Source organism: Colletotrichum navitas (assembly GCF_030913465.1).
Source record: "Colletotrichum navitas strain CBS 125086 chromosome Unknown LY79scaffold_114, whole genome shotgun sequence".
In the NCBI taxonomy this organism is placed as follows: Eukaryota; Fungi; Ascomycota; class Sordariomycetes; order Glomerellales; family Glomerellaceae; genus Colletotrichum; species Colletotrichum navitas.
In genome coordinates this window covers 69,454-90,702 of record NW_026850660.1, presented here as the reverse complement: position 1 = coordinate 90,702, position 21,249 = coordinate 69,454, and the positions used below count along the sequence as shown (strand labels likewise).

The window sequence follows — 21,249 nt, the reverse complement described above, 5'->3', positions numbered from 1 at the left end:
GGCATAAGGGCAAGATTTAGAGAGGAACATTAATTCTCTCAACAGCTATTGCTCCTTTACACCTAAACGTTATGCCATACTATCCTCCTACTCTATGTAGATCTAGAAACACCTAGGCTAGTGGTATATTCATGTTGACGAGTAGTTCCTACGTCTCTATAATCTCAATATCTTCTGGATTAGGGAGCTTGGACAAGCTTGTGGTCTTGAGGTTCGCAGATAGTCCCGATTGATGTGTGAGTAACATAGTCCGTGCCAAAAAGTGCCGAAGATGAATCGTCCAGGGCCTCCCACAAGACCTTTATCCAACACTGCTGCCACCTCGTTAATGTCGTCAAGCTCCATTTACTGGGCATATTTGCTGCTGGATAAGTATAGAAGCCTTCCAGAAGCACTACAGTTATTCCTAATGCTTAGTAGTATATCATAGCTTGCTATACCTCAGTAAATGCTGATATCCTCCATTGCGCCGTGCCGTGAGCACAGGACCTCTGTCATTTGTGAGAGTCTGGAGACTTTTGATGACTATTTCGGTTGGTTTTGTAGACACTCTTTAGCGTGACTCTATTTAAATTACTCCCCGCCGCGGCGAAAGAGGGCCTCGATGGCGAGAAGCTGTCGGGACGTGGCAAACTAACAGGCTCGGCAGCCGCTATGTAAACAGATAGTTCTCCAGTCAGCCTAGCAATGCCTAAGACAGCAACGGTCTCAATGCCGAAGAAGCCGTGCGGCGTCCGAGGTTTGGATGACCAAGGTGACCCCTACATGTACAGATATTATGTGAAGTTGAAGTCTCGCTCGGTTTTCGTTCTTGTCTTATATATTAGTTTGTTTAGATCAAGTGTATATTGATTTACTCTGAGGGTGAATAATATCTTAAACTTCTGGTCTATAAACTTGTTTCTCTCGACTCTAATCAGATTTAGGATATCATATTGTCAATATAACATTGCCGTACTAACAAGTGAACAAATAAAGGCTGGGGTTACAAACCTCATGTCAACGAATATTGGTAACATAAACCACCTCCTTGAGTACCCATCACCTGAGACACACGGACATTCTCTTCCTCTAAACCCTCCATGTTGAGGATGTCATTAAGGCTTGCGTTCTCGTCTGAGCTGCCTGAGTAGTTGGTGAGTCTAGTCTTTTCATCTCTTTTCTGCCAAATGAACCAAAGACGGTCCAATTGTGCATGGTGGAGGTAGAAGATTGGATCTTAAGCCTGAATCAGACAAAGAAGTTCAAGTCGAATTGTGAGTCTATGTGAACGCTTACCATTAGGAGCCGTAAAATTGAAGAATTCACCTCTGATACCATTGGGGGCCATGTCATGAGGACCTCTCTCCAAAGCCAAGAAGAATGTCTCATAGTCCCTTTCTCTTAGAATATCTTGCACCACTTTCAGACTTACACTCGTGCCAGCGAAATCAGTGATGCCACGAGATAAACAATGGGGTTGTGAGTTTGATCCGTAATAGAGAGGACGCCAGTCTGCGAATGGGCCATCGGTCACACAGTGTCCTTCACCCACACTATGAGGCGCACTTTGATTCCCATTGCCGCCAAAACCAGTGACGCTCGAAAATATCGGAGACTCTGGGAAATTCTCCCAATCAAGTGTCCAATCCCAGTATCTATCGACGAACAAGTCAGCGTGTTTTTGAGGACAGTGTCCACATATTAACTCACGGCAATGCTCCTTTGTACGAGCACTTGTCCTGTAGATATTTTTCATATATGAAGATGAATCTTCTGTGCCATGGGAGAAAGGGTGCTTTCCCATGCGCTACCACTTTGGTCAATACGGAACTCTCTTGATAATGATCAATACGGCTTACCGCTGTGACCATGCTTGTTGTGCACAAAGGCAAAGTCGTCGTGAATGGTACCATTACCTGTGAGTACGGAAGTCATGCGGGTGAGACATTTAACCGCTTCTATGTAATCCAGCTTTTCTTGTCTTGAGAGCGTTCTCCATTCGCTTCTGAATGAGGGATCTATACAGCGATTGGGTTTTGAGGTTGCATCTTCATAGCCTAAATGTCGACCAAGCGCAAATATTGCTATGAGAGAAATAAAGATAACAAAAGATGTGCCAAATAGGCAACTAAATTGTCTCCAGCGTCGTTCAGTAGAAGATATTATATCAAGGTTGTCGTCAGATGACGTGTCCAAGTTAGACAACTCTAGATCAGACGATAATAAGTATCGGTATTTGGTATTCATGATTAAAGAAAACACAGCTAGCGTGATTGCAACATGAGTGAGAAGAATGATCGCCGGTTACAATATGATAAAGTAAAAGGAGGAACGGTTACTGATCTTACATGGGGGGATGGCCAGTAAAGATGTTTTTGTGACTGTATAAGGTTTGACTGGGGCTCTCTGTAACAATTATAAGCATCAAACCTATAGTGTTTTAGACATCCTTCAGTTTAATTGCTAGGTATATAAATCATACTATTATAGTCAGACAGCATTAGAACTAGACTTATAGCTATAACGTACATAATAAGCGAGCCAATCAGACAAGCAAACCAGTGACCTAACCGCAACTATAGTATTTTCTTCCTTTTAACACACGTCTAACCGCTAAAAACAATGCTATTATTAGATAACAAAGCCTAATTAGTCCCAGTAATCCAAGCTATCAAAGGAGGGCATCAGCATCACGTCCTCGCAGTCTGCCTCGACAAGAACGACAGCCAAACCCACGCCCCCGGCTCCCACGCACAACGGCCAACCTGTCGACTGTAACAAGTGGGACGTTGTGGCAGAAGGTAACAGCTGCGGTTCTCTGGCCGCAGACAACGGCATATCGGTCGACCAGTTCTATGCCTGCAACCCTGCTGTTTCCAAGGACTGTACCGCTAACTTCTGAATTAGGCAGGCATACTGTGTTGGCGTATCCGAGGCTGGACCTGGCGTCACGACAACGTCACCGTCAACGAGACCCTCCTCCACGACGGCAGCCCCGACCCCTCCCGGGCCGACACATACGAGCCAGCCGTCAGACTGCAGCAAGTGAGACGTCGTGGTAAGCGATGACAGCTACGGGCCCATGGCCGCGGATAACGGTATCACTGTGAACCAGTCTTACACTTGAAACCCTGCCATGCCGATGGATTATGTGACAAACTTCTGGGCTGGCCAGGTGTACTGTGTCGGCGTCTTCAGCTAGAAACAGGCATCAGAATCTGTCATATAATTGGATTGCTACGGGGTGGGGGTAGGATACCTGACTACATGTGAGGATATTATCATCACGAACGTATTCTCTAGAACATATATTCTTCATGCCCAGAGGGGCTTATTTAAAGTTACTGATTCTGTTTTACAACTGAAACTGTAATTTTCTCGTCAATCTTGAAGGGCGCGTAGAAAGATTGTCTTAAACATTTACTCGAGAGAGTTTTATTTAATAACTTCTCCGCAACCGCCTAAGATACCAGTAGGTTATAGAACCTTATATTTAGGAGTATATATATTGGAATAGGTCAGGGCGATCAGGAGATTGATTCTGGGCAGATCTAAGGTATAGAGGTGTACAGGGAGAGGCTTTTGTCTTAATTAAGGGAAAACCTATATAAGGGAGCCAGATCACATAGATAGGAGACTAACAAACTTTTTCCTTTCTTTTCTAGACCTACTCTTTTAGCTAGATCAGACTATAAACATTTCTTCTGTGAGCTAATTAGATATAATAACATAAGATAATTAGGAGCTTTACTCCTCTAATTATGTTAAGACTTGTTCTAATTAGACACTTAACTCTCACGATCAGAAGTCTCTGTTACCCTTGATCAGTAGACTTGATGCTCTGATTGAGGTAGGCTCTTGACTGATCGAGGAAGCATCTTGTGTTGCCTTGTGGGTTGTTGGTGTTTTTCCTTGGATCACTGCACTGCAGAGGTCCCTCCTACTCTACATGTTTCCAATATGAAAGTCTGTAAAAGGCCTGCTGGAATATTAGCTGAAGAGAAAATAAGCTTAAGCTCTGCTAATATAGTAGGAAGCTGTTAAGGGCTACTTTATTAAATGCGTCTGAGTATAAACTTATGGCGCAAAACTAGACTTGTATTCTTTTTGCTGCTATCTCCTAACTAACACTGTTTATCTTAAGCATCTACTGACAATGCTTTCTTGATGATAATGAGCATATGCTTTTACTCTCCTTGCTGTTACAATATCATATTCAACTCGCTATTTCTAAAAGAATTGGTATTAGGCCACTTATTCTTAAGTCAGCAACAAAAGATCTCAGTTGCCCGCCTAACTATATGGCTCATGACTGGCTATTTCCCAGCAAGTTGTGCACTGCTGTAGATCTGTACCTGTTCCACTTAAGAATGAGCCACTCCTGCCCCCCTAGGTTTTCAAACAGACTCATGACCTCCTCGCTGGGTCTCCAGTCTTTAACCTGCTACTGCACCACAGGTGTTGTTGGTGCCGCAGCAGCAGCAGCATTGTCGTCCTTCTCCTCCTCACCACCGCGCCCAGCTATGAACTTGACACTCCATCTTTGGCCCAGTCTCATCGGTAGATCATATCCCTCGGATTCTCTATTTTTTGAAGAGACCCACCACAGGTGCGCGAAAATCTCGTCGTCCTCGAGGCTCAGCATATTGTCGTAAGTCAAAGACTTCGCAAAAGCCGCAAGCAGGGACTCAATACAGTCCCTGCATGGCCCGGTGCTGAACATGTTTAGATAGTGATCATACTTATTATCCAGGTTGTCGCTGTACTTGGCGTCGAGGTCCATGTCCTTGTCCGTGCTGGTTTTGCGGGGTTAGTGTTCTGTACCCAAGATCTTGTACCCTCCTTGCTCAGAGTCGTGCGGATCCTCGCCACCGGGGCCAACAAAGTACCACCGCCCGTCTGGACGGAGTGGGTGAAAATCGACCTGGAATCGCCGCATGTGCGATCACTGCTGGTTGGTTGGCGCCTTGGGACTAAGAAACAGGTCTGAAGTGACGAAGGCACGCACGTCAAAGAGCCTTAGTTGCGCACCAAGCTTGAACAGGCCGACAGACACAGGATCTTTGTCTGCGGGATGGACCAGGTTTTGACGGGCTACAGACTGTTTATGTTTGGGGAGAGAGAAGAATGGCTAGAAGTGTAGTGCGGCCCTGGCCAGACTGGAGGGGATCCTTTTCCTTCAGAGGAGCTTCTCCTGGTCTATGATGGCGGCGCTGAACTCATGGCGGGCGTCTTGCAGGGGGTCGTCCTACAGCTAGGTGTAGTGCTTGCGTATTACTTTACTTGGCATGAAGGATGGCATGTGGCGCTCCCACAACCAGGGTGTATTGCATTATTGGACAGCCGGCAGGTGGACGAAACACTGCAGTGGTAAGAGGGAGACAGAGGGCGTGTGTCTGTTGCGTTTTCGGCGCTGGAGCTGTACGCCCTCGACCTGATGACCAGGGTGCTTACAAAGGGAAGATCTGGCAGTGCCTCGGGGTCGTGCAGGTGCAAGTGGCGTAAGTGATACCTGCGATAGTGGCATTCTGGCGCCCCTGGCTCAAAGTTCTGCGGCTGGATTTCTAGCTTGATGCTCATGCTGGCTGGCGGATCCTCCATCACGTTATAGACAGCAGCAATCTGCTTGTAGACAGCGCTTCACTCAAAGCAACCCCATCAACCAACTTCATCAACCAACCAGTCAACTTTGCGAATAGCTTCACATCAACCAACCAACTTCAAGGCCAAAGTTGAGTTGGTTAATTAATTTATGTGGAGTCAGATTATCTATATATTCCTCTGCTGTATATTCTTCTGAAGCTGAATATCTACACTATATTTCTACCTGTTATACTATTCTTGGTGTTTATATAGATATATAGTAGATACCCTGCCTTAAGTTAGAACCTATTATACTTGCTCCCCCCTGTCTATCTCTTATTTTTTCCTTTTCTCTATCCCTCTTTATTTCCCTTCCTAAAGCTATTTATTATAACTACTCTATTAACAACTAATGCCCTTGCCCTCCTATAATCCCAAGATACGATATATACCTAAGTAAGGAATGTATCCTTAGTTACCGTGCTATCTTTATAGAGTACTCTGTATAATTATAACTATTATTGTTTTGCCTTATGCTGGGGAAGAAAAGAAACCCACTATGGGGGGGGGGGGGGGGGGGTGGGGGGGGATGCCCTTCTATACTATAGGAATAGCATTATATAGATAATGGGTATTCAACTGAAACAACTAATTCAACCAACTATCAAAGAAAAATAGCATTCAACCAACCAACCAACTATGGGAATAGCTTCAAGTCAACTAACCAACTTCAAGGCCAAAGTCGGGTTGGTTGCTCTGAATGAAGCGCTGCTTGTAGAAGGCGGGGATGCGCAGAGAAATGTGGGCGCTGATGGCGATGGTCTCCTCGACAGGTTCATTACACAGCAATGGCTTCTCTGTAGAGTCGTCGAGGAGGAGGAGCGGCAGCGGGGTATCATAATCGAAAACCCCGAACCCTAAGTTGCGGACGGCCTCAACATCTGCCTTGACTTTTTCCAAGAGCTTAGTGTCGAAATCTGGGTCGGTTTCGCAAAGCGGCTTATTAATGGATAGAAATGTGATAGATTAGTGTTGGAGTTAGTTCCTTGATTGGTTTTAGTGAGGTGGGGGTTGAATGAAGCAGACCTGCTAGGGGCAGAAAGAAACAGTCATCATTATATACAATCCACCGACGTGGAGCTTGGCATCGTGCAGGGAAGGGAAGACTTAAGACATAACCACCCCACGCTAGATACTGCACAGCCCTACCCTTGGCCCAGCCAATCGGCCAGCTTCTTCTCACTTTATCACCTCCCTCATCACATTGCGCAATACAACAATATTGCCCTCAGCAGGGATAGAGGTAAAGAATTAGACCTCCAATGATCGTACCACAAGTATAGCAGGTGCTACTTCATAATAAAACTATGGCTGGTGTCTATAACAATACTAGAGTTGATACGGACCAAAGTCCTTATATCCGGTGCCCTTAACGAATGTCTGCAACCACGGCCCCTGTGTCTTCCCCTCTGCAAGCTCTAAAAAGAGCTTCGAATGTGCCTCCCCGTCAATTCTAAAGGCGGCCGAGCCGTCCGCCTTCCGTTCATCAACGTAGTAAAATCTACAGAGTATCAGTTGCATTCAACTAGTTATTCATGAACGGTATAGTTGGCACACCTGAACCCTTTCTCCTTGTATTCAGAGGCAGCAGCCATCATCATGTGTGCCGAGGCTGACTTTCCAGCACCTGATTCTAGAAACTGCGGCAGAGGTACAACGTTCAGGATGTTCCCTGTAAAGAAAAATGTCTTCTGGGTGTCGGCAGGGAGCTCCGCAAAGCAGAGAACAGCTTGCTGCGCAGCCACAAAGACACTGGTATTGTTGATGGTCATGTCTCGCTTGAAAGCCTCCAGTGGGATGGAAAACGGGTCGCCAGCAGGGGAGAATGTTGCGGCACCAGCTGGGAATCGTTGGTCAGCAGGAAAAATAAGCTACTTTCCCTCTATCTTCAAGGCTTACCGTTATAAACGACCACGCTTGGGATTCCCAGCTCCCCCTTAACCTTAGTGAAGGTATTGATAACGTCATCGGGATTGGAGAAGTCGCTTCTTATGTTGAGCTGCTCGTTTGTGCTATCCGCCTCCTCCAGGGACCGGGCTGCAATTGCGACTTTGTAGCCTTTGCTTCGAAAGGCGCTTGCGGCTGGCAAGCCGACTTTTGGCCCTGCACCGAGAATGAGAGCGACGGGAGGTGATCCAAGCATTTTGAGAGGTAAGAAGGTAAGATAGGCTGTATGTAGTCGAGCATGAAAGCCGGCAGAAATGTAGGAAGCCTTTACCTGCCATATTTATGCGTATCTTCTCGGTGAGAGAAAGGAGGTGCAAGGTAATGTGAAAACCAAATTAGTCACACCAGCCGCGCTGGCGACATTTTCCCCCAGTTGCGGTTTGTAAGCTAATTGATCAAGTATATGTAAATTCAACTGCGCATCTACTAGGCCTATTAGAGACATCAAGTCAGCACGGCAATGGACCCTTCGGAAGGTCCGTACTTGAGCAGAGCATGACCAATAGAATGTGTCAGCCTACATATGTCAGCTCAAGAATTAGTCACCTTTGAAGCCCTCCCTTATCAGTATTAGAGTAATCTAACTATCAAAAAGAGCAGGACTTAGATCCAGCCTGCTTTTGAATATTAAAAAGTCGTTGGCGACGCCGCCGAAGACAAGATCAACTTCCGTGAATCAAAGTACATTCCGCGTTTTTGCGCACCTAATTGACTTTCGTCGTCGACCACTTTCGAACTCATCAAACCTTCTATGGGCAATCATTATTGAACAATCCGATTTACCTCTATCCAAATGACAACGATGAAGCCAATCAAAGTCCTGGGAATCCACGGGCCCAATGCTGGCAAGGTTATCCTTCTGTGCGAGGAGTTAGGAGTTCCATACGAGACAGAACCCATCCCACTCTCCGACGTGAAAAATCCCAAGTACGTCGCCATCAACCCGAACGGAAGATTGCCGTCTATCCAGGACCCAAACACGGACCTCACGCTCTGGGAATCTGGGGCTATCATCGAGTACTTGACTGAGAAATACGACAAGGACCACAAGATGAGCTTCATTGCGGGTACGGCCGAAGCCTATCACGCTCGGCAGTGGCTCTTTTACCAGACCACCGGGCAGGGACCGTACTATGGACAAGCCATGTGGTTCATTATATATCAGCCAATCCCCGAGGCGCGCGATCGGTACGTCAAGGAGGTCAATCGTATAACTAGTGTCCTCGAGGGACATTTGGCGAACCAGAAGCCTGACGCAGATGGCAACTTCTGGTTCTTGGGTGGCCGGTTCTCGTACGTGGACATTGCCTTTTTCACTTGGCAGAACACTGCTGCACCGCGAATTCCGGATGATGAGTTCAATCAGAACGACTACCCGTATGTCCGGATGTGGTCTGAGAACATGCTAGCGCGCCCGAGTGTAAAGAAGGTCCTGAACCTCCAAGAGGCCAAATAGGATGTAAAATGGGGTTTTCTGTCTATTGCAAGCAAGTTACTAGGTGTGAACGAGGCAAGAGTGAAGGGAAATAATAGGTATCGGTGGAAATAAATTTGAATTCCACGAATTTCTCGTCCATTGCATTTGCATATGCATATATATACTGGTGATAAGGCGCAGCTTGTGCTTGCAGTGGGGAAATTGATGGTTATTTACCAGATTACAGAACAGAACGACGAAAAGTCAAATACTCTGGTTCTTGATACACTTGCTGGTATTGGAAGTTTTTTTACTTGTTCTTTTTTTCCTTTTTTTCCGGCATATAGTAAACTTGAAATGGCTGCGGTTTCTCAGCTTGCCTATTCCGTGCGTTTACAGAGCCTGCTGAAAGTGTATTTGAGGTTTAGAAACCTGTCGCGATGCCTTCACGACATCGCGCAGCCTTTGATGGATCCGACCGGTGCCGGAACATCTATTAATCCGGATCCACTTTACCGACACGTATATCTACGCGCCTCAACAGGCAGTCTAGAACGTAGATAGTCAAGCCGTCTTCTTATGACATTCCATGACGGAATAAGTGCATCGTGACAAAACCTAAACCTGTCCAGCAGCACCACCCAATCCCTGCGAGCAAGAAATATCATCCAATTTAACCCAATAACTGCCAACCTCAAATCATCATGTTAGGGACGCTGTATACCTGGAACCGAAAATCTGGACAGCCTTTTTTGCTTCGTCATTCAAGTTGTTACACATGGTGTGTATTCGCCCGAGCTCCTCTGATTGTGAGCCTCCTCTTGGATCCTTCAGTAGCGTATCCAGCAGACGCAAGAATGGCTCCACAAGATGCAGGTCTGAGAGAGCGTTTGGAGACATCGGGTTTTGTGTTAGATTATAGAGTATGCTGCGGGTTGCAGCAAAGAAAGCGTGGAGTAGCATCCTATAATGAGTTAAAAAGCATTCAGCACAGCTATAGGTCTCAACAAATCATTTACCAGACACAAGCGCGGTCTCCTGGAGGGATAGCTGCAACAAGACGGATTGCTCTGCGTGACTCGACAAGACATAGAGTACCTGGGTGTAATGACACCTGAGGCCGACCAACCTCTTGGTTGAAGCGAGGTTGTACCATCGGAACCAAGTGACGATCAACCATTGCCAAACAATGAATGTATGTGAGCCGTAAAACCACTTTGTGTATCATATAGCCTGTTATTCGGCATCCTGGCAACGATGTGGGGTCGTCTGGCGAATCCAGCTGAGCACTGGCATTCCAGCGCGATAACAACGAACTCAATGCTTGTGCCGCAATTGCTCTTTGCGTCTCCGTTTGTCGTCCAGCGTGGACAGAGTACAACTGTTTGTAGACCTGTCCCTGAATAACCGCAAGCCCGATGCGATGGTTGAAAAGGTCCTCGTAACCTGACGCAAGGTTCGTATTTGATGGTAGTCTGATATCCATCTCATCATCATCTTGATTGAATGGGCAGCACGTCCGTAGACTGATGTCCTTGTCTAGAATATAGATTTTCCAAAATACCCGCCTCCGCTGCTCAGCTTCGGACTGCGTGAGGCCCATGCTTGAACAATCTCTATGTAGATCCATAGCCTGTGCTAGTCGTAAAGCGGCGGCTACAAGCACTGAGGCTGGCTGTGGATTTGGTGTTCCCTGAAGAATGCAAGCCATACCTACCAGAGCTTGAACGGCAGAAAGACTACGGTTAGAAACGCTTAGTTCGGCGACAACGCCTAAGGCGTTTCGCATGTATCCAGACGCTAAGTGGTTCTCACGCTCCGGGTCCGATGAACGCAGGGCGCGGAGGCGATGAGCTATCGACAGCACGACATTGAGACATGCCCACCAATCAGCATCTCCCGGATTGGAGGTCGAGTACTTGAGCTGAAAGTTTCCCAAGAAGTCATCTTTATCGAAAAGTGGAAGGAATCTGTTATAATTGGTGAAAGTTTCATTGACCAGCTCCAGAGCAAACGCTGTTGTAGGAAGTTGCTGCTGGGCTGGCCGAGAGAAGGCTCGCAACTCCGGAGCGGAGTACGACAATAGTTTACCAATGAAACGACCAGTTTTATCACCCTCAAGGGTAAGCAGTTCGGTTCCGCTGTGGTTGTAACTGATCCCAGGCGTTGTTGTCTCACTTAAAGAGTTGTTTCCCAGCAATGCTTCCACTTCGAAAAGTCTTTCCTCGAGTTTTGCGATGTATCTAAAGCTGAGATGTTTAGCACAAGTAATTCTCATGGGATGTTGCATCAGACTAACCCAGCTGGTCTGCGAGGATTCTTCTTTGTTGTGATTGGCGTGAAGTGGCACCTTGAGTGATACTTGGTGCACTGAACGCATCCTTCCATAGTAGGGTCACAACGGATCTTTCTTCTCCGACACCTGTCGCAAGCCTTTTGTGAAAGAAGCGTTAGCAGAGTAAGTATGAGGAGAGGTTTTTGGTGACTCACACGAGTAATTACTTGCTGCCCTTCTTCTCTAAAACTCGACGGATGCTGGAAATCTGGTTGAGATTCCATGACTTGCTATTCTAAAATTGTTTTACGGCTCAAAAGTTTCAAAAGGCAGAGAGAATAGACTGACAAGGAGACACTTAACCACTTCTCGTGAAGATGTTGGTTCCCAAGCCATGATAGTGCAACAGATTAGCCATATCAAGGAGATGGATTACAAATCAGAAAGGGGGGGTCGTTAAAGCGAGGGGGATGGGCGATAAGAGCGGCCAATCAACATATACGTGAAATGCATTGGCCGCCACTGAACTTGTGGGTGGGTTTACGGCCAAAGTGAGTAGATAGGTGTCAGCGACCCCCGTTATTCTCTCTTTCTTAGGCTCTATGCCATCAAAACGTTGCCCACAAACGCTAATACATGTTCACCGCTAGTTTGACACATGGCTGCAATCCAGCTTAGCGTGAGGGTATTAGGTTAGTTATCTGTGTTGCATCGCAACATCTGATCATCAGAGTTGCTCCATGTATGAAACGATACTGGTGTAAAATACTCACATGAGCCTGTACATGCGGTTAAGTGCTGTCATGCCCCTTAAATCAACATTGACACAATCAGCGCTAGCTCTTAGGAGGCTTCTTACATACTCTTCATGTCCCCTCTCGACCCCATACTGCACAGGAGTCCGCTTGCACCCATTCATAGCACCTACATGAGCGCCTTTCTAACAAAATCCCACCATATCAAGATGCCTAAGTTCTAATACCATGGGCATAAAGGCTTTATTAAGTTTAGACTCTAATAGCCATATACCTTCTTTCTTGTGGGATGCGTAATCAGACTCCTAGTATCAATAGGACATAAATCAGAACATCTATAGATACCCTTTTGATGCCACGAAACTTACGTAGTTCTTCGTAAAAAAAAAGTTATTTCTGCTTCTATTCTACTATGTCCGGAGACGCAAAGCAGAAAAGAATGTCTAGCAAAGACCTTCGCAATTATAAGTGTGAGTCATCAAGCCTGATCTTGTAGGGTCACAAACTTGTTATGGGCGAAAAGCTATTCCCCCGGTGAAGTCGGGTTTCGAATAGCCTTTCGGGCTTCTCCTCACTAAATCTGCGGTCTGAGGCTGCTGTGAATTTGGAAAGGATGCATGCATTCTCCCATTCTTCTCTTCTTGATAGCTTGCAGCCGGGTGGGTTATTATGGGTTATTAAGACGAATTCTATGATCTATTGCGGGAGCCAATTTGGCAAAGTTCGCTTCTCATCTCGGTGCAGAATATCGTCTAATTGGTAGCTTTACTGTTCAGTATTGCTCTTCTTCGCCCTATTAGCGATTATCAGCACAAGGACAGAATTGAAAACCTCGGATATACTCATGGCTGCTTCATTTTCCTACTTTGTTCCCTTCGACGGCCTTTTCATTCGATATCGGCTAGCTAGGCTTTGGCACCAGTTCCATTATGTTCTGAGATCATTTCCACAGATGCCCAATTGCAGTTTTAATTGGATAATCTAGGATAGATGTGCAAGCATACATACGTTAGTACGATGCTAACTTGGATATTTTCCATCCGCCGGATCCAGAATATCTAAGCATGTAGCATTGGGCTCCAAAGGATCATTGTTTAAACCCTTTCCACTTAGTCCTTTTCCCGTGTTAAGAAGCCACTAGACAGAACGCAGTCCAATAGCAGTCCGCAGCACTTATATGCAGCCTTGCGGCTCAGCTAGACACCCCCATATAATTACATCGTTACTGTCGTATTAAGTAGCAGAGAAAAGCAGTATTCATGCGTTTGAAGAGCTAAATCAGTATGGATTAATCACGATAACCAATCAGGTTAAGTGTCAGTATGTTGGCAGCGCACAAAGGTACGTCTCACTTTGTAAGGTGGTATAAAGGCTCAAAACGAGAGTCTCTCTAGTATTACGTAAATAGAACATGGAACTGTTGCAGCGTGGTCCCCATTTTTAGCACGCTTCTGGTTATAATTTGACTCTCCATTTCACGGGAAAGTCGTAAAAAGACTCTTGGCGTTTGTATAAGTACACTTGGAAATCATATTTGGACCAACTCTGCAACAAGCGATTGGAGGCTTTGATATCCCATGCTTATCTCTCCAGTCTACAAAGACTAGTCTACAACCGACATTTGTGGTGGACGCCTCAAACCTGCAGAATGCCATCGTCACCTGAACCTCCCGGATTAGGTCCTTCTAAGGTATTATCCGCAGCGCATATGGTGGCTTAGGGTAAGTATTTAATAAAAAGCATGTTTACTCTCCTCTACTCCTTGTTCATGACTTCTCTTATCGTTGGCGAGTCGAACGAAGCCTTCTTGAAGGGATTTCAGACAGTATAATTAGTGGAACGCAGATATAGCGAAGGCATTTTCCCGCACATCAATGACAGATTTGCTGCTGTTAGGCTTAAGTTTTAGCTCTGTATTTCTAGGCGCCTGGACAAACGACTGTGAACGAAGGTTGCCGTCAAACAATATTCAGTGACACAGAAAATAAGAAGGTTGTAGTTATTCCAAGCTTTTTTACATACCTCCCTAGTATGAAGCCTATTCTTATACACTTCTCAATAAAACCCTACCATTGTCATATTGTTCTACAATATTTCAGTTTATGTTTTATTATTAAACATAGATCACAAGACACCTTGATAGTACAGGAGGAGCTTGAGGGCGTGTTCTTAGTGGCCAGCAAGAAGAAAAGCACTGCAGCTTCGGAAATACAGAAGCCGCAGAGTGGAGTGGCTAAACCTAAACTCCTCGGCCATCTTTCTCTGTTTAGCTAGGGACAGTTTTCGACTTCTTTCAAAGTAATCAGTGTGTAAGCTGATGAAGACTGATGGTGACCTTACGCCACAATAGCAATTTGGTTTGGACACAGGCAATTCCGTGTAGCTAGTACAATTTGTAATCGCCGGAGATATGGCTCAACGTACGCATAGGCCCTTCTGCTGGAAATCGTCTCGTATGTAGAACCTAACAAGAACAACCATGTTAAATTCCTCTAGCAAACGCTGCTTCATTGAACTAGCACATATAACCTAGGGACATTCCGTAGGGAGTTGCACCCTCTCTATAATAGCGGGCCTAAATGCCAGAAAGACTAGGGAAAGGGCCAGAAAATATTCTATTCTTATTGGAGGGAGTTAAAACTAGATATATAGTCACCACAGAGGCTCTTCGCCCTTTTGGGGAGGACCCTAGCGTAAACTAGCACGACAAAAAATGAAAGGCTTAGTTGTGCATTGCATAGAAGCGGAAACACTGCATTGTTTTGATAAATTTCATTAAATGTACATTGCCAACTTTGAAGGCCTCGCTGTGCTACGTCCAAAGGTATATGAGCGGCAGGAAAGTGGGTCCGAAGGGGGCCAGGAAAACATTGTTCTCAGTCAAGTGATTTTTTCTTTTTCCCTTTACACTTTCAGACTCCCACAGGATCATGCTGCCTAGATAAGTCTCTAATTAGGAGTATATCCAGATACACAACATGCACAGATTATTAGAACAGAACAACACACTTGCGCACACTTCTTCTTAGAATCCAAACTAGAGCCTCGTAACCTTATCAATACAGTTTACAGACAGTAACTCAAGAAATTAGGAGTCTTTTGCATTGTCTAGCTGATACTTTCACCCCTAATTAGACTTTCGAAGCTCTGACTAAGGAGATCTTTCGCTATTACCAGATAGGGAACCTGAATTGCTTTGTGTTGTGTAATACCGTTGTGTTCTATTCGCAGCTCTTCCACAAGTTACAACCAGAGTCCCTAAACCACACTCTGCACGCTTCCACTATAGCCTTCATGGCTTATGGGTTTCAGCGCCAGGAAGCAATTCACAGTAGAGTTGTTCGTTCAGTCAACTTGAAGATGATCTTCAACTTATATATTTAAATCCACTCCTACTCTAGAACTGCGTTCTATTCTTTTACCCAGCATCCTGAAAAGCCGACTCTTACAAGTGTTGGTTCCGTCCGGTCTGAGCCGTACATATCCTTGAGAAAGTCTGCACAATGCTCTGTATGGAAGGAATTGACAATCACACCGTCGAACGCAGCTCGGTCCTCGAACAGTGTCCAGAATTGCTTCTTCCATAGCATTGAGCAATGATTCAAGTGGTCGCGTATCGAGGTATAATAAATCTCCTGGTCACCCATGTCTTCCGGTGCAATGCGCTCCGATAAGTTGCGGCTGAAGAATCATCGTAAGTAAATGCTTTCCGCATAATGGGATTGATGACGACGTACTCCGCAAATGCAGCCCAGCTATCGTCATCCTGGTATTCTGTCTCGAACTCTTGGTCGAAGCACCGTTCGTGAACCCAATAATTCAACAGTGTATCATATCTGCACCCGTTCCTTTTTGCCTCAGCGGTTGAGTTACCACATGAGATATATTGTGCGGCTGATGTGACGTTGTGGAATGCTGCCAGGTAGTCGCCGGATATAGCGTTCTTGCTGCCCATGTTGCGCAATGAGCTGCTGCGTGTATTGTGCATGAAAAGAAAGAAAATCACGGCCCAAACAGCTGATGTTGCGAGAGATACCGCGGCATCGCGGAAAAGCCTGCTTCTCTGAGATCCGCTTTGCGTGACTTTTTGATCATCAGGAGTGACAATTGCCATCTCGCTGTCCTCTATTGAATCTCGCGCAGCTGGGTCATCTCGAAACCCTAAGAAGGGCTGCCGGTCATCGGCTTTTGACTCCATGGTACTGTAAGGAACTCCTTCCGTATGAGATACTGTACGAACTGTTGATTTGAATACTAATGATAAAGTCGATAGATTGTGAAGTGAATTTCTTTCTGAACAGACAATCACGTGGAACGAGGCTTGAAGCAGGCTTTTAGACCGAAGCGGCACATCAGCCGAGGGGCTGCCTCTCTTGCGTAGTTTCGTTTCACAGGCATGCCATCGGATGGTTTGCTTGTTTCAGGAAACCCTGAGTACCCACACCGTACCAGCGCACGTCCCATATTAAAACCACAGACACCCCTTGAACTCCGTCAACAGTGAGGACGGAGCTAAACTTTTTAGGCTTGCACGGCTGCGAAACAGAATTGAGACACTTGGCTCAAATCAGGCCATGTTTCTTATAGCAATCAAAGGTTTAATGCAGAGTCGGCATCGAATACATTGTTCATTATACGTTGTCCGATGTCTATGGAACAGGCCAATTGGGGCACACATACACCCCTTAATACTGCAACGCAGTCGGCCTGTGTGAAGCTATCCTGCGGAGGTCGCCGCGTATGGAGCCCTCTATTTACCATTGCACGATCATAGGCAACTATAATCATATGGCAAAGGCACTCTTTGCACATGTGACATCGCTAGGTTATTTACCCAAATGAAACTTACACCACATTGTTGCTTTAGTATTGAAGTCTAGGCAGATGGAGCCTTTTGTGGAAAGGCTGAGATAAAGAATCGCTACAGCCCATCTAGCACCGCGTGTGAGGCTCATATAAAGAATTATTTTCAATATTTACACGAAAAAGATACTACAAGAATTATGACTACCTCTTCAATTTTGATATGACCTCGAGCTTGTTTGCAGTTCATGTTCACTTGTATGTAAAGCCTCGCCAAGGAAAAGCTGCCAAAACATGTTATTGCCATCGTCAATACTGATGGACTGCCTAATAGGCAAATCTGATACTGAAACGACAAATTGACGAAAATTCGATGAGAAAGGAGCGAATTCACAGTAGTTTATTTCCATTATAAGATTAGTATATCTTAACTCAGACCTCCATCATCTATGCATGCACAACCCATGACAGATTGCTTAGGGTTATTATCTCAGGACATCATAGACCCAGCAACCGTATTTGAAATGCGTCCTCCACTTCAGTATTGATTTGCCGTATTCACTACAGAAAAGTAGCGCAAAAATGGCTTATGTATGGTCCATATGGGAGGGTTCATTCTTCCTTTTAGGCGATAGGGTCATATCCAGACCGAGAGTTATGGGCAGCGCGATTCGAAAACAGCCAATAGATGACCATACCAACGATCGGAAAGAGGAAGACCACGAGACACCAAAGAACCTTGTGACTGACAGGCCGGTTGGACTTCAGAACTTCAACTAGACGCGGAGCATGGTTAGGCACAATACTGACACCGGCAAGAATAAAGAATGCGTACGGAAGACAATGATGTCCAATACCAGGACAATGAATCCGAGAATACCGCCACCGGTGCCGTACTGCCAGGTGTTGCCGTGAGCTGCTGTTCCCAACGCGGGGTCAGAAACAGGTGCTGCGACAGCCAGCAAGGCAAAGCAGATCTGGAGGAGAAATCGAGTGAATATGGTGTTTCTCATTGTGCTGTCGGTTCCTCGTATTCTGGTGGTAATCAATATGGTCTCAGATTGTGGCGCAGAATAGGTTCAAAGAGAGCAGGGTATTAACAATCAACAGGTAAAAACATCTTCCGTTTTCGCCGTGGGCGATCAGCGGAATTAATCCTATCGGTGGAGTTGCTGATGACGTCACGCTTTGAGTCGTCTGACCAAGACGAGCTTTGCGCTATGCCCAAAAAGCTCATCGAGATCCAGCCACACAGTCGACCGGTGAATAATAAGCGGGACAATGATGCCCAGGTGACACTGGTGTCACGTATATGCCTCAAAATTTTAGTGAACCCAAATACCGCTATTTGAATCAGTAAAAGCATGGCGAGGCAAATCTAGTTTGGATTCATCTTTTTTCACGGCCTTATACAAAGATTTATAAACGTGGATATACTCAAACATATAGAATTTCGAAAGTTTCAACAGGTTATTAGAAACTAGATGTCTATTATGATATAATGAGTAGTAAGACGAAGGCCATCTAAGGATCCTAGCGTGTAGAGTCACGCCGGAAATACAAATGTCTGCTATATTCCCACTATTTCCACGATGTCCCCGGAGCTAATAGAAACAAACTGGGAACAATGGCGGATGGAAATCTATAACTCGCTTTTGATGAAAGCACCTTATTGCGACGAAGTCGCCTTAACAGAACTATCCAACGCATTTTTAATAACGGTCCCTGCCTCGGAGGCTACAGTACGGTAGGCCGGATCAAGGACCTTGATAAGAGCGATGATGAGATGGTTGGCGAGTCCTAATTGCAACCCACTAGAGATCACATCAAGCCAATTGTCGCCTCGAAGGAGTGTGTTTAATTGGTCGGCATTCTGTAGTGAGGCGCTTTTCAGATCACCCATTTTATCTTCAAGTAGCTGCAGAAGCTCCTGGTAATGTGGGACGATCTTCGTTTGTAAGACATCAACAATGCTTTTCGATGCGTCTGAAGTGACTGTGGGTTGTAAAGACTGAGTCTGGAGCAAGACGTCGTTGATCGCAATGTTAATAATGCCATTGCTGCTAAAGTTCTGGCAAATTTCGCCCACATCCAGGTTGCTATCGCTTTTTTCGATGCTACCTGTTACGGTTGTGATAGCTTCGTCAATAGTGTCCAGTCCCAAGAGAAGTTTCGTAACTTCGGGGGAGTTTGCAACATTTGTCGTAGAGACCACCGTAATAGATGTGGTCGGTACTGAGACAACTGGCACAGACGCTGTCGATATAGAGTCCGCTGGGATAGACGTGGTCGGTACTGAGACTACTGGCATAAACGCCGTCGATATAGAGTCCGCCAGGATAGAAGTGGTCGGTACTGAAACCACTGGCATAGACACCATCGATATAGAGTCCGCCGGGATAGACGTGGTCGGTACTGAAACCACTGGCAAAGATGTGGTTACCACAGAGTCAAGGGGGGTCGAAGAAATTGGCAGAGCCAAAGCTGAGGCCAATGCAACCGAGGAGAAGGAGGCGACGAAGTTGGGAATACGCATTCTAGATGCTGTGACAATGAGCAGAGTGGTGCTTTACCAATATTTTAGGAATATTGAAATTCAGCGCTTGATATGATTATGTAGATAAGTAAATTGCTTTAGCTGTAAGGACGTTAAGGAAATGATTAACTTTGGATATTTTCAATCGTATGTAGATTTGTCCTGAATTTGTACACATCTTAACTCCGGGATCTAGCAAAAATTCTAGACTTGCCGTTCAAATTGTCTTTGTCCTCTTGTCTTAGATATTGACCCTAATGTCTTTGTTCTTTTTCTGTCTAATTGAACTATTACGACTTATGGGTCCCGATAAGCCCTAGGGTCCCAATTCAGGAGGGTTAACCTTTAACAAACACGCAGTAGTCATATCATAAAGACCGAGACCGTTTTCAGGGAAGGTCTAGAAGTCGACAGGCTGCATGCATGCTGTACTAAAAGGATGGCAGGTTGTGGGAATATCTGATTCTAAGCCACCATTCTTGAGGAACAGTCCAGAGCCAGTCTAACAGACTAGCATATAAGCCCACAGGAGGCTTTCGGGATCGTCCCGGGGGCATCACTCAGCCTATACCCTTTTTAGCAGTTAGCTTGCGTCCTATGAATCAGGCTTTTCTATTTGCCGCGCCACTTTCTAACTCTTTGTTATTTCTGCTTTGCCAATTGTGTCTTTTTAGTTCCCAGTTATAGGGGAGCTCAGTATATTAGAGTGCAACTACTAGCATTAGTGTAGTCAGCAGCGGGTTATTACTACCTGTTAGTTACAATAGCTAATTGTTGTGCTCACCCTAGATACCCGAGAGCATAAAGAACAGCCACATTCGTCAGCACCTGCGGATAAGACACTCCGTCTCTCTATTTTGTTACCCTAACTAGTATTCACGCCTTAGAGGGAAAGACATTTCCTCTACCTCGCTTTCTCTTAAAACAGGTGAGACCTCTACACACACATCCAAATAGTCTAGATTAAAGATTCCATTTATGGAATGACTGCGACTGCATAGTCTGGTGTGGCGTTCTATCACCAATGGCTAGTACGAGAGACTTTGCTTCTGGATCGGTATCGGACTGGGAGTCAGGCTCCAGAGGCTGAATCATCTGGATTGCTGTGGCATTGATCTTAGGTGATACGGCTGTCGCTGTGTTCACTATGTTAATATGCACGCTCAGTGACTAGGCATTTCCCGTATGCATACGCTGTCGACTTCCCGAGCTTTGTGAGCAGCTCACTATCTTTGGACAGAAGAAAGCCACATTTCAGTATTGAGGACGACTCAGAACCGCTATTGGATTACTCTTAATCATCTGCATTACTTGTTCACATTAGCTCTCTGTCGTACTAAGACGACGGATGGTCCGCCTCAGCCTATATATGGTGGATCTCATTCAACTAGGTTAGCATCTGTCGCGCGGGACCGCGCAGTGGGTTGTTTACGTGTGAGACTCCTGATCCCAAACGGGTATATATTGGCCCATCTGCACACTATCCCCCTTTGTATAGTCGAACTATTTCTACCAGCTACATCTAGATCCCTCTTGTGACATCATCTTATTTTGTATTTATGTTTATTCGATTTGGCCCTTCAGTACCCCTCATGGCTCTGACTTAAGATTTATTGCTGTTTCAACGCTCAGCCATGTAAAAATGTGCTATTGTGGAGTAACAGAGGTGCTGGATATATTGGTAAATGCTATATATTCCTTTATCCTAGTAAGACACTTTTGACATAGTATTGTCAAATACCCCACACTGCCTTCTTGCTCTATGATACCATCTTCCGACCCTAATATCGTTTTGCTTAGCTTGGCTGTAGGGTAGTGGAGTCTAGTGTTTAGGAAGCTGCGGAGATGATGGACGAGTTTAAAATGGTTCACATTATCAACGTGCTGCTCT

At 45.5% G+C, this 21,249-nt stretch overlaps 10 protein-coding genes across 10 annotated transcripts; 2 read left to right on the top strand and 8 right to left on the bottom strand.

Annotated features, from left to right (window-relative positions):
- Nucleotides 1-905: 905 nt before the first annotated feature.
- On the bottom strand, nucleotides 906-2,396 carry LY79DRAFT_642954 (uncharacterized protein). The gene is made up of 5 exons (XM_060562386.1): nucleotides 1,842-2,396; nucleotides 1,693-1,789; nucleotides 1,279-1,637; nucleotides 994-1,218; nucleotides 906-912 (listed from the first exon to the last, which is right to left on the bottom strand). Exons 1-4 carry the CDS (start codon nucleotides 2,227-2,229, stop codon nucleotides 995-997), a joined length of 1,068 nt encoding a protein of 355 aa, XP_060408246.1. The 5' UTR covers nucleotides 2,230-2,396; the 3' UTR covers nucleotides 906-912; nucleotide 994.
- A 2,030-nt stretch (nucleotides 2,397-4,426) lies between these two features.
- LY79DRAFT_674263 (uncharacterized protein) lies at nucleotides 4,427-4,921 on the bottom strand (the record flags this gene model as incomplete). Its single annotated transcript, XM_060564275.1, has 2 exons — nucleotides 4,427-4,778; nucleotides 4,821-4,921. 2 exons carry the CDS (start codon nucleotides 4,919-4,921, stop codon nucleotides 4,427-4,429), a joined length of 453 nt encoding a protein of 150 aa, XP_060408245.1.
- Nucleotides 4,922-5,161: 240 nt separating this feature from the next.
- Nucleotides 5,162-5,562, bottom strand: LY79DRAFT_674262 (uncharacterized protein; the record flags this gene model as incomplete). The annotated part of the gene is made up of 2 exons (XM_060564274.1): nucleotides 5,162-5,230; nucleotides 5,437-5,562. 2 exons carry the CDS (start codon nucleotides 5,560-5,562, stop codon nucleotides 5,162-5,164), a joined length of 195 nt encoding a protein of 64 aa, XP_060408244.1.
- Nucleotides 5,563-6,671: 1,109 nt separating this feature from the next.
- On the bottom strand, nucleotides 6,672-7,978 carry LY79DRAFT_570613 (uncharacterized protein). Its single transcript, XM_060559173.1, has 3 exons — nucleotides 7,525-7,978; nucleotides 7,183-7,465; nucleotides 6,672-7,126 (listed from the first exon to the last, which is right to left on the bottom strand). Exons 1-3 carry the CDS (start codon nucleotides 7,766-7,768, stop codon nucleotides 6,955-6,957), a joined length of 699 nt encoding a protein of 232 aa, XP_060408243.1. The 5' UTR covers nucleotides 7,769-7,978; the 3' UTR covers nucleotides 6,672-6,954.
- A 216-nt stretch (nucleotides 7,979-8,194) lies between these two features.
- On the top strand, nucleotides 8,195-9,497 carry LY79DRAFT_570609 (glutathione S-transferase). The gene has a single exon (XM_060559172.1). The coding sequence runs from the start codon at nucleotides 8,366-8,368 to the stop codon at nucleotides 9,026-9,028; it is 663 nt and encodes a 220-aa protein (XP_060408242.1). The 5' UTR covers nucleotides 8,195-8,365; the 3' UTR covers nucleotides 9,029-9,497.
- Nucleotides 9,467-11,663, bottom strand: LY79DRAFT_570608 (fungal-specific transcription factor domain-containing protein). Its single transcript, XM_060559171.1, has 4 exons — nucleotides 11,480-11,663; nucleotides 11,289-11,422; nucleotides 10,009-11,232; nucleotides 9,467-9,953 (listed from the first exon to the last, which is right to left on the bottom strand). The coding sequence occupies exons 1-4, from the start codon at nucleotides 11,546-11,548 to the stop codon at nucleotides 9,692-9,694; spliced, it is 1,689 nt and encodes a 562-aa protein (XP_060408241.1). The 5' UTR covers nucleotides 11,549-11,663; the 3' UTR covers nucleotides 9,467-9,691.
- Nucleotides 11,664-11,885: 222 nt separating this feature from the next.
- On the top strand, nucleotides 11,886-12,365 carry LY79DRAFT_570606 (uncharacterized protein). The gene has a single exon (XM_060559170.1). The coding sequence runs from the start codon at nucleotides 12,038-12,040 to the stop codon at nucleotides 12,194-12,196; it is 159 nt and encodes a 52-aa protein (XP_060408240.1). The 5' UTR covers nucleotides 11,886-12,037; the 3' UTR covers nucleotides 12,197-12,365.
- Nucleotides 12,366-15,372: 3,007 nt separating this feature from the next.
- Nucleotides 15,373-16,428, bottom strand: LY79DRAFT_570603 (uncharacterized protein). The gene is made up of 2 exons (XM_060559169.1): nucleotides 15,757-16,428; nucleotides 15,373-15,700 (listed from the first exon to the last, which is right to left on the bottom strand). Exons 1-2 carry the CDS (start codon nucleotides 16,215-16,217, stop codon nucleotides 15,430-15,432), a joined length of 732 nt encoding a protein of 243 aa, XP_060408239.1. The 5' UTR covers nucleotides 16,218-16,428; the 3' UTR covers nucleotides 15,373-15,429.
- Nucleotides 16,429-17,107: 679 nt separating this feature from the next.
- LY79DRAFT_570601 (uncharacterized protein) lies at nucleotides 17,108-17,932 on the bottom strand. The gene is made up of 2 exons (XM_060559168.1): nucleotides 17,658-17,932; nucleotides 17,108-17,598 (listed from the first exon to the last, which is right to left on the bottom strand). Exons 1-2 carry the CDS (start codon nucleotides 17,833-17,835, stop codon nucleotides 17,447-17,449), a joined length of 330 nt encoding a protein of 109 aa, XP_060408238.1. The 5' UTR covers nucleotides 17,836-17,932; the 3' UTR covers nucleotides 17,108-17,446.
- Nucleotides 17,933-18,216: 284 nt separating this feature from the next.
- LY79DRAFT_570600 (uncharacterized protein) lies at nucleotides 18,217-19,500 on the bottom strand. Its single transcript, XM_060559167.1, has one exon. It carries the CDS (start codon nucleotides 19,356-19,358, stop codon nucleotides 18,492-18,494), a length of 867 nt encoding a protein of 288 aa, XP_060408237.1. The 5' UTR covers nucleotides 19,359-19,500; the 3' UTR covers nucleotides 18,217-18,491.
- Between the last annotated feature and the right edge of the window lie 1,749 nt (nucleotides 19,501-21,249).

What these genes read in the sequence shown, in the direction of transcription:
- LY79DRAFT_570603 (XM_060559169.1), bottom strand. Translation starts at nt 16,217, where the DNA reads ATGGAGTCAAAAGCCGATGACCGGCAGCCCTTCTTAGGGTTTCGAGAT. An exon ending in AGCTGGGCTGCATTTGCGGA is followed by an intron (nt 15,701 to 15,756) that starts GTACGTCGTCAT and finishes ATGATTCTTCAG; the next exon opens with CCGCAACTTATCGGAGCGCA.
- LY79DRAFT_642954 (XM_060562386.1), bottom strand. Translation starts at nt 2,229, where the DNA reads ATGAATACCAAATACCGATACTTATTATCGTCTGATCTAGAGTTGTCT. An exon ending in CAACAAGCATGGTCACAGCG is followed by an intron (nt 1,790 to 1,841) that starts GTAAGCCGTATT and finishes CCAAAGTGGTAG; the next exon opens with CGCATGGGAAAGCACCCTTT. An exon ending in CAATTTTACGGCTCCTAATG is followed by an intron (nt 1,219 to 1,278) that starts GTAAGCGTTCAC and finishes TTCAGGCTTAAG; the next exon opens with ATCCAATCTTCTACCTCCAC.
- LY79DRAFT_570613 (XM_060559173.1), bottom strand. Translation starts at nt 7,768, where the DNA reads ATGCTTGGATCACCTCCCGTCGCTCTCATTCTCGGTGCAGGGCCAAAA. An exon ending in AAGCGTGGTCGTTTATAACG is followed by an intron (nt 7,466 to 7,524) that starts GTAAGCCTTGAA and finishes AACGATTCCCAG; the next exon opens with CTGGTGCCGCAACATTCTCC. An exon ending in TACAAGGAGAAAGGGTTCAG is followed by an intron (nt 7,127 to 7,182) that starts GTGTGCCAACTA and finishes GATACTCTGTAG; the next exon opens with ATTTTACTACGTTGATGAAC.
- LY79DRAFT_570609 (XM_060559172.1), top strand. Translation starts at nt 8,366, where the DNA reads ATGACAACGATGAAGCCAATCAAAGTCCTGGGAATCCACGGGCCCAAT.
- LY79DRAFT_570608 (XM_060559171.1), bottom strand. Translation starts at nt 11,548, where the DNA reads ATGGAATCTCAACCAGATTTCCAGCATCCGTCGAGTTTTAGAGAAGAA. An exon ending in GGCAGCAAGTAATTACTCGT is followed by an intron (nt 11,423 to 11,479) that starts GTGAGTCACCAA and finishes CTTTCACAAAAG; the next exon opens with GCTTGCGACAGGTGTCGGAG. An exon ending in GGAGACCGCGCTTGTGTCTG is followed by an intron (nt 9,954 to 10,008) that starts GTAAATGATTTG and finishes AACTCATTATAG; the next exon opens with GATGCTACTCCACGCTTTCT.
- LY79DRAFT_570600 (XM_060559167.1), bottom strand. Translation starts at nt 19,358, where the DNA reads ATGCGTATTCCCAACTTCGTCGCCTCCTTCTCCTCGGTTGCATTGGCC.
- LY79DRAFT_570601 (XM_060559168.1), bottom strand. Translation starts at nt 17,835, where the DNA reads ATGAGAAACACCATATTCACTCGATTTCTCCTCCAGATCTGCTTTGCC. An exon ending in ATTGGACATCATTGTCTTCC is followed by an intron (nt 17,599 to 17,657) that starts GTACGCATTCTT and finishes CTCCGCGTCTAG; the next exon opens with TTGAAGTTCTGAAGTCCAAC.
- LY79DRAFT_570606 (XM_060559170.1), top strand. Translation starts at nt 12,038, where the DNA reads ATGAGCCTGTACATGCGGTTAAGTGCTGTCATGCCCCTTAAATCAACA.